Source organism: Chionomys nivalis, chromosome 5 (genome assembly GCF_950005125.1).
Source record: "Chionomys nivalis chromosome 5, mChiNiv1.1, whole genome shotgun sequence".
NCBI lineage: Eukaryota > Metazoa > Chordata > Mammalia > Rodentia > Cricetidae > Chionomys > Chionomys nivalis.
Window position 1 is genome coordinate 100877239 of NC_080090.1, and position 13801 is coordinate 100891039.

The 13801-nt window shown below is 47.6% G+C and overlaps 1 protein-coding gene across 30 annotated transcripts in view; it reads right to left on the minus strand.

The window, feature by feature from the left end:
* The window catches only part of Clasp1 (cytoplasmic linker associated protein 1), a 218241-nt gene that overhangs the window by 19836 nt on the left and 184604 nt on the right, over positions 1–13801 (minus strand). For all 30 annotated transcript variants that reach the window (XM_057769384.1, XM_057769414.1, XM_057769399.1 and 27 more), the window contains 4 exons: positions 9811–9961; positions 7490–7733; positions 5044–5234; positions 3055–3183 (listed from right to left, as the gene is read on the minus strand). In XM_057769384.1, the coding sequence (XP_057625367.1) occupies positions 3055–3183; positions 5044–5234; positions 7490–7733; positions 9811–9961 (715 nt within the window). The remainder of the gene's footprint in view (positions 1–3054; positions 3184–5043; positions 5235–7489; positions 7734–9810; positions 9962–13801) is intronic.

Here is a 13801-nt window from a genome sequence, read left to right on the forward strand (position 1 = left end):
AAAACCAGGTGCAGTGGCACTTTCAGTCACAGGACTAGGGAGATGCTGGCAGGCATCTTGTCAGCCAGCATAGACTACCGGTCAAGTTCCAGGCCAGTGAGAGATTCTGCCTCAAAATTAAAGGTGTACTTGAGGACACCTAAGGCTGATTTGCCTACACATTTATATGTGCACATACGTAAGTGTCAGAGAGAGGGAGAGAGGGGGGGAGAGAGAGAGAGATATGAAGAATTTTCAAGAAAAATAAAAACCAAACCCCAAACCTAAACATACAGGTGCTCCCGAGCTGCCCCTGGGCATGTGGCAGTCTGAGCTGCAGGAGGAAGTGGCAAGGGTATAGAGTCAAGGTGAGCCCAGACATGCAAAGCAGAGAGAGCCTGCCAACAGACCTCAGAACACTATGTCCTGCTGGCACCCTCCGGTCACTGTGATGGCAGTGTGGCACCTTCTGGTTACAGGACTCCCATGCCGACAGAATACTGGGAAATGTATCTGAAACAGGAGATCTTTTCACGCTTTTCCTGGGCAATTTAAGAGAACCTCATGCTTACTAAACCATATTCAAGGAAAAGAAAAATAAAATAGTGAATTTTAACTTATATTTAAGAGTCCACTGTAAAGGTTTTCAATATCTAAACTGGATGCCCAGTTTAAAGAGATAGCTTCTGGCTGGATAGTAAGTACTCAAACATCACATTAGCTTAGTTAATTAAATGTTCAATAATAATAAAAAAAATACGTGTATGGCATTTTGCCTACACATATGCATGTGTACCACGCCACGCCTAGGGCCCCACAGGCCAGAAGAGGGTCACAGATCCCCTGGCACAGAAACTGCAGATGGTTGAGAGCTGTTATATAGATGCTACGTGTCTAACCTGTGTCATCTGGAAGAGCAGCCAAGTCTCTTAACCACAGAGCCATCTTTCCAGCCCCTTTAGTTCACTTTAATCTCATTTTAAGCCTGTCTTTTGTCACCAAATAGCCACTACCACCTTTCAGGTGTGGCTAACTTTTTGACATTGCCATATTTAACACTTTTATCTACAAAGCGCATGCTTGAGAATGGCACAGTTGAGTTTTAAAGAAGAGTGAGGTGCAGCAGGTAGAGGTGCTTGCTGAAGCTTGATGGTCTGAGTTTGAACCACTGGATTCTACATGAGAGAAGGAAAGGAACTGATTTCCAATTAGCTGTCCTCCGTCTCCAATATGTGCATCATACACAGGTGTATACACAGAACATAGTATAACTAAAGAAAAACATCACACACACACACACACACACACACGCATGCACGCACACGTGTGTGCCTCTTCCAGTCTTTTAAGTAAGCTTACAATTTTGTGTGAATTACACTGCATTTATAGCTAGTCTGGAATCCAAACTACTGGTTGGACACACCTGAATCCTAGTTCACTTCAATTTTTCATCATTGATTTTAAGGACAAGTGTTGTAAGGAGCAGCGGGCTGCATTCCGAGCGCCCAGCCGCCTGCAAGGTTAGCTTTACCCGAAATAATTACACGGAAACTGTATTCTTTTAAACACTGCCTGGCCCATTAATTCCAGCCTCTTATTGGCTAGCTCTTACATATTGATCTAACCCATTTCTAATATTCTGTGTAGCACCACAAGATTTTAACCTGCGTCTATCTGGAGTGGGAGAATCATGGCGACTGCCTGACTCGGCTTCTTTCTCCCAGCATTCTGTTCTGTTTTCTCCACCTACCTAATTTTCTGTCCTATCAAAGGGCCAAGGCAGTCTCTTTATTTAACCAATGAAATTAACACAAAACAGAAGACTCTCCCCCATCAGACAAGCTATTCAAAAAACAAAGTTGTTGCAAGATAGTTTGTCCCTCCTAAGAGAGCCAAGGCCTGGTCCATACTTGTTCTGCTTTGAACTACTGGGCAGGCTTTTTGGGCCCTTTCTTCTTCATCTGGGAACAATGAAGTTGACCATACGAGCCTGTCTGCTTTACACGCTCAAGTGAGCTGCTGTAAGCGGAGCACCTTCTGCTCAAACGTGAGTGTCACCATCATGCCACCGAGCCAGGTTTTAGAGACTCAGTCCCTTATTGGAAATGTTCCTAGAGCCTATATGCTGTGTACTGTATGGCCCCAGCAGAGAGAGACAGACCCCTCCTCCAGATGACAATCTGAGGAGGTCAAAGCAGCAACGGCCCAAGCAGCCAATCCATGGCCAGGAGGAAAACTACCCTCAGGGTCTCATTCCCTTGCTGGTATAAGAACTGCCCTACTTAAGTCCTCATCCAGAGCATTCTCACAATAGTTATGCAGAACCAAGAGGCTGCACTGGACAAGCGGTCATGGCTTGGCAGGCTCATACCTACTCTTTGTCATCTTGAGTTTGCTCCAGTTCTAAGTCCACCATTCTGGTTTCCACGTGTCTGTTGATGGAGGTTGTTACTGGATTTACTTGTGTGCGAGTGCACACAGGCCAGAGGGCCATCTCTGCTGTCAATTCTCATGAGCTGTCCATCTTTTCTCCCCTCCTCCCTCTTTCCCGAGACAGGATCTCGTTTGCTCCAGCTTTCTGAGTAGGCTAGCAATGCCATGGATATACCTGTCTCCTTCTACCCAGTACTGGGTTATCTGCTTTTAATGTGGATTCTGGAGATGGCTTAGGTACTCATCCTTGTATAACAGACACTTTCCCAAGTAATTAGGCCATGTATCCAGCCCTGGACTAGACTCTGGAGGTCTCTAGCCTATCCACAGAGTAGAAATCACAGGGGCTCAACACACCACCAAGTAACTGGCCAGTGACTGCTGAGAGCCCATCATCTATACCACATGTACGAGGCACAGAGATATAGCCTGCCTGCTCTCTTGAGGACAGTGGAGATGCTGGGACCTGGGAACCACAGGGGCACTTTATAAGCATTTTATAGTTGCAGTTCCTCAGCTCTGATGTCAGCAGTAGGAACCTTACTCCATACAACCCAGGTCAGTTCACAAGCTTCAACATTCGTTTTGGGTTCTGCCCTCCTCCACCCAGTCCTGTTGTGCATGGTCACAGGGCTAACCAACCTCTTTGTGGGAGTCTTTGTGGGCTTCCAGGGTCTTCATGATCGTCAGTTCTGCGTAGTTTTTGAATCTTGCTGGTTGGTTTCTCAGAATCTCCCGTAAAACTCTTAGTGCCAGAGCTCGAATGGAATGCTAGGTGTGAGGGGAAAAGAAATGTCACCGAACAGTACGTGCCCTTGTCCATGCCTACAGCATGCATGGGCCTACAGGCTAAACCTGTTCCAGGTGGCCTGGCCTCTTTTGGGCCCCTCTCCATGGATAACAAGTCTACTCAACACGTGTTTCCTAGACAGTCAACCTCAAGAGGGTAGGCACTGATGCACGGTGTCATCTTCAGGACCCACCACACGGAGAGGTTGGCAAAGGCTTCTAGAATGAACACTGTACTGCAGACCTAAGTTCAAGGTCAGTTCTCTAGATGTTCTAGACTTAATGGAAGCTTGGGCTCCTGAGTCACCTTTCTGTGAGACACGCATAGGGATCCTGTCATGGACAGAGGCCTGCCAGACTGTGAACTCTCTGAGGTCTGCTGGAGACCTGCGTCTGTTCCTGACCTTCTGGGTGATGAGGTCACCCATGCAACAGGCCTCAAGCTGTTAAGGCCCAAGTCATGTGTCTGGAGAAAAGCCATTCCAAACAGACGCCTAATCTCAAGAAGAGAGAGCGGAGTTTACTGCAAACAGAGCCAAGAAGCACATCCTGATTCCTTGTCACTCAACTGTGCACTGTGCAAACGCACACAGAAAGCACCTGCCCTCCGTGTGACATCACCCCATCTCCCCGCAGAGCTCAGCCAAGTGTAACTGCCTCCATAGGCAGCAGGACTTTGAAGAAAAGTTAGTGTGGGCCTTTCGTTAACATTCCTAATCTTTACTTACACCTAAACCAGACCTTTGACCCTGAGAGTCAGAAAACAATTCCAGGGCAACATTTACTGCTTCTCCTTCCCCCACTCCCTGCTGCCATCAGTCACCACCTCTGTGACCCTGGGTCTGGCCTATGACCTCACAATGTGCTAGCTTCTTGGAACTCCTCTCAGCTGTGTCTGCTAGGCCATGCAAAACCAATGTGGAAAGATGGACCATTACTTAGGAAGCTTAATCCCAGCTGTTCCCTCCCAATTCTGTGCTGTGAGCCTGCTCCACAGGTTGGACGCAAGACTGGGACTGGATCACCTCCCTCAACTGTACTCACCTCCACTGATGTTAGCAACTAAGTATATCAGGGGTGGTCACAGCCCATGCATGCTACAAAGCCTGGTCTGTCACGTTCAAATGTGCCAGCACAAAGGTTTTGTTTTATAACTATGAATACACCATGGAAACCTGTTGTCTGCCATGCTAACATTAGTTCTAACACAGGCACAGGGTGAATTAAGATGGAATTTCATGAAATGCAACACTTAATAAGGCCTTTTAAAAAATAAGCTCTGGATAGGCAAGACGGCTCAATGACCTGAGTTTAATCCCAAAAACTCACATGGAGGCAGGAAAGAAGTGACCCCTAAACATTGTCTTCTGACCTCCACACATGTACTGTGTGACCACATAAATTAGGTTTTTTTGTTTTGTTTTGTTTTGTTTTCTGAGACAGAGTTTCTCTGTGTAGCCCTTAGTGTCCTGGAACTCTCTACAGACCAGGCTGGCCTCAAACTCACAGAGATGCACCTGCCTCTGCCTCCCAAGTGCTGGGATTAAAGGAGTGCACCACCATCACCTGGCAAATTAGTTAAAAAATGTGGAAATAAACTTCTCTATTACCTTATTTCACATGAGATAAAAGTGAAACTCACGCAGAGATGAAGCCTGGCAGGCTATCGTCTACACTAAAGGGTTTGGGCACCTCCTGTGTAAAGTATCTAGGCTCAGGAAGGGTACACACAGTGACAGGGAGACCGGGGTCTGCACATAAGTCAGGCGCAGACACCACAGAGGAGAGCTCTCAGCCCTGCTCAGGAAAGGCATCATGCAGAAGGGGCGTGAGAGTGCTTACGTCCTTGTCCCCTAGAGTTTCCAGCAGCAGCAGCAGGATGGTCTTGAAGTGCTCCTCCCACACGCCCAGGCTGTCCTCCCTGGTGATCTTGAGCAGCTCCAGCAGCGCACCCTTCCGCTCCTCCACACGCTCGTTGTGGTTGGATAGCTCTTTCAGCAAGTCAGCCACCAGGTCCGAGTGGTCAATGGGCACTGGGGAGAAACACGTGCAACCTCAGGGACGAGGGCCATGGGTTCCTGCCATGTTCTTTCCTACCACGACTCTGAGTGATGGGTGCTATGCGTTCCCCTCCTCCTCTGCCCTGCCTGGCTGTGTACTCCTGATGTTCTTACCATGCTGTGAGAACAGAGTGCCAGGCCAGCTGCACAATGCCAGTGTGCTGTGTGTCCTCCCTTCTTTCCATCCTCCCCTTTCTATTTTTACACAGAGGTTAAAAAAAAAAATCCAAGTGCTTAAGCCCCATCTTTTCCCAACTCTCTTCTACTTCCACAGTCTTGAGCCAGGCTTCCTACTGGACAGTCTCCTGCCGGCAGGAGACCCACTCTGTGCACAAATTGGATTCCCCCAAGGCGCTCCCATCCTCTTACTAACATCTGTTCCATTCCAAACGCAAACATTCCCTCAAGACTGTCACGTTGACTAGTATCTGGTCCATTCTTGGATGTGCAGGGCTTGGGAACCAACACAGTACTGATGCCAATCAAAGTGACTGGAATGGATGCCATCCAAAGACTGGAAAGCTTGCTCACCTCTACTCGCATGGGTACCAGCAGGGTCTGAACTACATCAGATGGCCTGAAGGTCCCTCTCGCCCTGTTCATGCTCACTGAGAACCCTCAACCCTGAAAACTCCACTCTCAACAGGGAGCATGGGAACCAGCTGTGGAGACAAGCCACGACCAGCACTCTCCTGAGGCACATTTGCAAACTTCTTTAGCTTCTGAGATCAGGGGGTGAGCACACAGGAAGTTCAAGACCCTGTACACTTGCCATTTCCCCTTGCCACCCCTCCTTTCTCCATAAGCTTTCAGTGCACAAGCAGTGAATAAGAAAGAACTGACATTCCAATCTCTGGGCACGAGTAATAAAGGGGAAGTGGTGAAACAACCCCACATGCAAGGGAAAAATCACCCACTTCTCCAGAAAGCCTGGGTCACAGCAAGCACCGACCACCCCAGGCTGGAAGCAGGGCTGGCACTTGGCAAATCCAGGGGAACGACAGTTCCAGGGCTCTTTTCTGACCACTAATGCCCCTTCTGTCTGAGCACCTGCAGAACTGTCTTTTGCCACAGCACTGCACAGCGCCAGGCCCTTCTGCTTTCTGTGCCTTGAACCTGCCCCCTGCCTCATGCATCAGCCCCCTGCCTCATGTGGCAGCCCCCTCCAAAGTGTGCTCATTCTGAGTCTGTAACCCACAGGCTGGAGCATTCATGCCAGGAAGTGTGCCTTCCTTTCCTTCCAGCAGAACAAGCTGATTATTCCATGATTACAGAAAGTACTCAAGCAGTCATTAATTATTTAGAATTATAATTCACATAATTCTCCACTCTAACTCTATTTAAACAAAACAGATCTACCATAAGCTGCAAAGTCACACGGAATTGCAATAGAACAAAGCAGGTGGATGTAAGCAGTGACGTGGGAAAAGAAAAACTCAAGACCATCAGACCCAGACAGAGTCACTCACTGGCCGTCTGCCAGTGGACACTGGTCTTGGATTTTGCTTTGGTCGTGCAGATTGAATCCAGGGCCTCACATGTGCTAAGCACAACTCAATCATTGAGCCACATTCTCCGTCTCTGGATACTGGTCTTGACGTGACTCAGAAGAAATCCCCAGACACATCCCTAAGTTATTTTTTTGGGGCAAGTATCTTAATCTTTCTGAATCTATTTGCTAACCAGTAAAATGAGAACAACAGTTTCTAATTTCAGGAGCTAATGGGCATATGTGTCTCAGCAAAGCACCAAGCATGAGATAGGCAAGTAACTACCATCAGATGCCCTGCCTACTTCCTCTGGCACAGCAGGGCACAGCCTGAGAAGACCCTGGGTGCCACACTACTTAAGAGTGCATGGCTTTGGGACCTCACCTTCACGGCTAAGAGAGCTGGGGCAGTGTGGGCCAAGGTCTTCACAGACAGCAACTATTAGTGCCTGGGCCCTGCTGCACGTCCTGGTCAACCACTCCCCTCAGGGAGCATTTCAGGAAGCCCCAGGAGCAGAGACTTCATGGACAGACTGCAGGCTCTCAGAGGGTAAAAATAAATAGGCTTCTACTCACAGGGGGCTTCTCAGGACTAAGCACATAGCAGGGACTCAATAGGCAGTTCTGAGCAAATGAGGGACCAGGAGACCCCATGTTTCTGTTTGTGTCCGACTGGACCACAGGCAGGGTGACTGAGGGAAGGTGTAGGGGACATGAAGAGGTGGGCAAGCAGACAGACCATCTCGGAGCTGCTCCATGTCGTCGTCAAACACCGCCTCCTTCAGCGCCGTCTTGTCGTAGGTGTTGATGGTGTCCGAGTAGGGATACGGGTTATACTCCCGTGCTCGTGGCCCCGGGAAGGCACGTGGAGGCTGCGTGTTGAGCAGGGAGGTCTTGTTGTCCAAAGCCATCCTGCCTCCTTCCACCTCACCACCTCCCCGGCCCTCGGTGGCAGGTGAGGCTGCTCCCCCATCTCTGGACACCTGGAACACAGCACACAGTCACTCAGGGACCTCCTGACACACCTGCTCATTTGTCTGTCTTCCATCCCTCCTTCCCTCCCCTCCTCTTTCTTTCTCTCTCTTCTTTCCCTCCCTTTGCCTCTTTTTGTCACAGGGTCTCACTATGTAGTTCTGGCTAGCCTGGAATTCACTATATAGATCAGTCTGGCCTTGAACTCAGAGACTCACATAGCAGGCTGTCTTTCCAGTGCTAGGATTAAAGGCATGTGCTACCACACTCAGCCCACACTTTTTCTTTGATGCTTAGGAATTTCTTAGAGGGGTCAGGCGTTTCCATTTGCAAGCTGGCCACTGACCGAACAACAGCTATTAAGATTTAATTTTACTACAAAAAAGTATATATGTGTGTCTGTCTGTCTGTACCCACAGAGGCCTGATGAGGGTGCTCTTCTAGAAGTTATAAGTAGTTGTGAGCTGCCTGATATAGGTGTTGGGAACTGAACTCTGGGAGCACAGCAAGAGCTCTTAAGCATGGAGCCATCTGTCCAGCTCCGGGCTATTGGTTTTCCATCTGAACAGAACATTCCTCCGTCTGCATGTGTATTTAGCCTATTTTTCTTGTTTGGTGATTCACTGTACTCACAAGGTTTCTGAAGGAAACTGCCATGCGGTCTCAAGAGCCCCTGGAAATGGAGGAGTATGTCCTTCATTGTCCCATGCTTGAGAAGCCTGCTTCAGACCACGGTGGCCTCTGGCTCTGATGCCAATAGCAGGGACTTCTCAATGACACCTTAATAATAAACTCCTCTATGGAGAAAGCTCAAGTACTGCTCAGAGTCTAGAGCAGCCTAAATATCCACAAATCAGCCCCTTGATTCTTAATTTTTTTTTTTTGAGATAATAATGAAGGTTAGCCAGATTATCCTAAAATTACCTCTAACCTTGAGAGACATAGTAAGTGTCTCCCAGGCCACAACCACTCTCCATTCTTTGAATACCTAGTACTGAACTTTTTTCTCCTACGTCTGTCTTCACAGTGGTCTTTCAATGGTCTCGGGCAGGTTTATGATAGTTTTGCACTGGCTAGTTTTATGCCAACTTGACACAATCTAGAGTCATCTGGGAAGAGGGAACCTCGACTGAAAACAAAAGGACCCCTAGAAGATTGGCCTGCGGGCAAGCCTGCGGTGAACTTCTTAATAATTCATGTAGGGCCACCTCTGGGCTGGTGGCCCTGAGTATTATAAGAAGGCAGGCTGAGCCAGCCATGAGAAGTAAGTCAGTAAGCAGCACTCCGCCATGGCCTCTGCATCAGCTGGCTTCCCTGACTTCCCAGACTGTGACATGAACTGCGAGCAGAAACAAACCTTTTCCTCCTCGAGCTACTTCTGCTCAAGGTGTCTTATCAGAGCAATAGAAATGCAACCAAGACCCAGTATTAGACCTTCACCTTGGCCATATTGCCTGGGCAGCCCCTACAGGACAGCACTACGGGGACAAATCTGGGCTAAGTGCTGGCAGTGGGCTGCCTGTTTCCTCACCTGGACATGAGTCCCAGGAATCTGGAACATACTGGTGATGTTTTGTGCTGCTAACAAGATACAACTCTTACTCTCTGTTTATATGGGTTTAAAAGTTGTGGTAAATACACATACCCTATCATTTCAACCATCCATAATCATATGGTTCAGTGACATTATATACATTCACTATTTTGTGTAACCACCAACATCATGTATACTCCAGTCTTTCTCATGGTCCCTTCTTCCCCCTAAACCTACACCCAATAAATAACACTCCTCCTGCCCCACAAACCTTGATTCTATTCTCTACTAATCTGCCTATGCTAGGCATCTCAGGCAAAGGAAATAAAAGCATACTAGCCCCTCTGCAGCTGGCTTATTTCACCTGGCAGTATGCACTTAAAGTTCTTCTAGGGTCTAGCATGGCTCAGACGCCTGCCCTTTGGAAGGCTGCTTGTCACCTCTGCACCTGCTATTATTTTAACACCACAGTAGAAGACGCTGTCACCAGGGAGTTCAGTGTGGGAAAGCCTCAAGTCTGCTGACATAGTTGTCCGCTGGCCCGGGATACTCACGATATCACAGTCCTTCTTGCCATCTCGCTTAATCGGCTCGTTTAGGTCTTCTTGGCTTCGGAAGCTGAACTTTTCGATGGCTTCTGTAACACCACGCAAAGAGCTGTAGATTTCTTCAGAGTTCAGGTTTTCTGTATCATAGTCCAGCATGCTATGATTTAAAAGAAAAAAAAAACCAGTTTTTGAAAAACTGAGGTGTGCATAAAACCAAGACATGGGCCTAAATGATTTAGTAATTTAGAGTAAGACTAATTGTACTTGGGGTCTTTGGTTAGTTGGGATGGGAAGGGGACAGCTATTGTCAGGGCACAGCCACTGTCCACCTTCCAGTCAGAGCTGCCCCAGACATATCACACAGCACCGGGAGCCAGTGAGAGACGACAAAAGCACAAGAATGGGAGAACTCAGGAGTGACACTGGTGACGGACGCACAGGTGATGACGGTGGAAAATAACGTTCTCATCCTGGAGATGGAAAAGGTAGTTTGGTTGTTACTGGTCTCAAATGTACAAACTCTAGAGGAACAGGCACATGGAAATAAGCTCGGATCACAGAGAGACTTTACAAGACTGGGCTATGCACCCCAGAATCCAATCCAGAGAAATAATTAAGACTCTCCCTCAAAAAACATAAGACACCAGCTTGGGAGTCAGAGTTGGATCTACCCTCACCAGGTTCCTGGGGCTCCACTTCCCACTGGTCTAGCCCAGGAGCTTGCTGGAAATATGAAATTCTTTTTTAAAGCAAATCTTAAAGAGATGAGCCACCTTCCTGGATGAGCATGTAAGAACACTTCTAGAAACAACACTAACCCTTCATGGGAAATGATGCCAACTGCTGTCCTTCGGGACACTAATAATAAGACATGGAACAGAAACGGTCTGAAAAAAGAAAAAAGAAAAGCCTTTTGGTGTCCTGTAGTTTGTCGGCAAATGCTCTTTAGATGTGTGAGAAGAGGCTGACCAGAGGGTCACACCTCTCCTCACTGAGAGTTAGAGACCACGAAGCACAGGACGGGCAGACAACAGTGAGAGCAGAGCATGGTGGGACAATCGACTAAGGACAGTTTAAACACTGCTTGCTAGAAGACAGCATTTGTAGGAGCTTAAACGAGACTGTCTCCCAGAAGCTCTGGTATTTGAATAAATGGCCCACAGTTTGTCAGGAGGTGTTGTGGCCTTACTGGAGGAACTGTATCACTGGCTATGGGCCTTGAGAATCAAAGTCTTCCTTCCTTCCAGTTTGTCCTCTGCAGCAGGCCTGCCTCTGCAGATGTGTACTCAGTCTCCTGCTCCTGCGCCATGCTTTCCTGCTATGATGGACTCCTCTCCCTCTGGAGCTGTAAACCCATATAAACTTTCTTCTAGCTCCCTTGGTCATGGCATTTCATCATAGCAACAGAAAGTAACTAAAACAGAAGTTGGTGCCAGAGCTGGGCTGTCATGCTGAGACTCGTGCTACATGGGGGGAGGGGGGACTGTAGCAGGTAAGGAGAGCCCCTGCTCCGCACAGAGACGAGAAGGATGCCCTCAGTCAAGACCCACCCAGATCAGTGTCCAGGGTGTGAAACAAAGTCTAAGGAGTTTTCTGCTTCTACAAAGCAACTGTGCTGAACTAGGTAAGCATGTCCATGCGATACTGGATGAAGGAGGCGAGGGGAAAGGGCTGGAGAGTCTTCCTGCAGTCTCAGAGAGCCACCGAAGACAGAGTTTGGCGGGCAGTCCCTACATGGATGCCTCGGGAAGGCAAGGGGCTCTGAGATGCCACTCTGGGAAGTTGTAAAACTGCACAGTGGGCAGAATCAGTCTAAGGAAGAGAAATACATCACAGGCAGCAAGGCCGTAGAGGCAAAGCCATCCAAGTCCTTTGACATGAAAACCCCAAACACGGACATAAGAGTTAGAGGATTCAGCATTTGCTCTGATGGTTTCAGTCTCATTTTGGTTCAGTATTTTTTAACTGTTCCTTTCTCCTGGAATGGTAGTATCTCTTCTGTGCCATTATATATTAGAAATGTTTACCTTGTCTTGGTTTTACAGGGGGCTACAATTAAGAGATTGCTACAGTCTCTGAAGAGACATTGGGCTTTATGAAGGACTATGAGAACTTTTGAAGCTGGACTAAGTACATTTTGTATCATCATATGGCAACAAGCCTATAAGGGCCAGGGAGTGGAATTTAGTAGTTTAAATGAGAATGTCCCTCATCAGCTCTGATATTTGGACATTTGATCCCCAGTTAGTAGCACTGCTTGGAGGTTTAGAAGTTGTGTTCTTCTTGAAAAAAGTACATCACTAGGGGGCAGGCTAGTCTTGCACTAGTCATGAAGTTAGTCTGCTTCATGCTTATGGTTTGAAGATGTGAGCTCTCAGCTTCCTGCCGCCATGACTGTTACTTGCTTCCATGCTTCCTCTGCCACGATCCCTTTGGAACCACAAGCCCAAATTAACTCTTCTTTCTCTAAGTGTCTCGGTTATGATATTTTATCACAGCAATTAAAAGGTAACTAACACAGTATCAAGAAAGGATGAGATGCTGTAAGCTAATTTCACATACAGAAAGTCCTGAGCAAGCTGAGGAGCTGGTGCCCTTGGCAACCCTTGGCTGTGCAGGAACAAGCAAGCAGCATTGCCAGTTCTTCCATGGTGAGATCCGTTCCAATGGCAACACTGCCAAGCCATGCCCGGCACAAGAAGTAAATTTCCTTCAAGTTAAATATAATCAGAATTGACTAAGCTCCTCCCCCGGGGCATGTCACCGAGTGGCCAGGTCTCTGCCTGCTGGAGGGTGTTTTCTAAGGCTGGCCACAGCAACAGTCCTGCGTTCACTCCCGTGGGTAGAAGCTACTAGCCTAGCACTGCACAACTGGTCCAGACAGAATCCTTCTTTCCGGGTAAGCGGAAGAAAGCACACACACATCAGCCGTGTTAGGAGAGTTCAGACAACACACGCCAACTCAAAGACTGGCCTTGGCACTCAGCGAAAAGAAACACGAACCCTGAACACATCTGCAGCTGAAACCCAATGTGTGCACCCATGAGAACTTTTTGCTTTTTGTTTTTCAGGACAGGGTTTCTCTGTAGCTTTGGAACCTGTCCTGGAACTAGATCAGGCTGGCCTAGAACTCACAGAGATTTGTCTGTCTCTGCCTCCCGAATGCTGGAATTTAAGGGCATGCACCACCACCGGCCAATTTCTTTTTCTTTTTTTTTTTTTTTTTTTGGGAGAGGTTAATTTAGAACATTCTCAGTTCACAGGCTGTCCCCACGGCAACTCCCCGGAAGTGTTGAAAGCACGACTGGAGAGGGGTCCATGTCACTTTCCTTGGCACTCTGCAACTCCAGCTTACCTTCATAAGTGTTTATACATCTGACCAGTACACTGTTTTTATATAGAAAGACTGAGTATTATGACTCAAATAAATATATATACAAGATGTAAAAGAATGCCTTAAGTACTTTAAATCACAACAACCAAAGATAATAGCATAGCCCATGCAAAAGAAAAATAAACCAACGATTGAAAGAGTGATGGAAGGACAAGAGGTGGTCTGGAGGGATGTTCAATCTTTTACGGTATGTCACAATATTATTTTCCATTTGTTGCTTCAGAGAATGTTGGCTTTCAGATAAATTCACCCCATGATTTTCTACCCAAACGCCCTTAAATTTTTTCATTTAAGTTCAAATGACTGTGCCATCACAATGGCCTCTTTTAAAGATAAGAAAATGAAGGCTCTGCCAGCTGTTGCTCTCCCTTCTCCCTGACTCCAGCTGCCAACTGGGAGCAGCGCGTGTCCATACCCACTGCGGCCATCCCCGAAGGTCACCTGTTCAGGTGCCCTCAGAGTGAAGCCGGCATCATGAGTGCGAGGTGTGAGCGACCACGCTTTCCAGTGACGGGCATCATTCTCATTTGCTTTTTCCAGGGTATCTACGGCTCAGTCCTTTCTAAGATCAATACCCTTTGAGCCTTCACTTCTTAGGGAAAA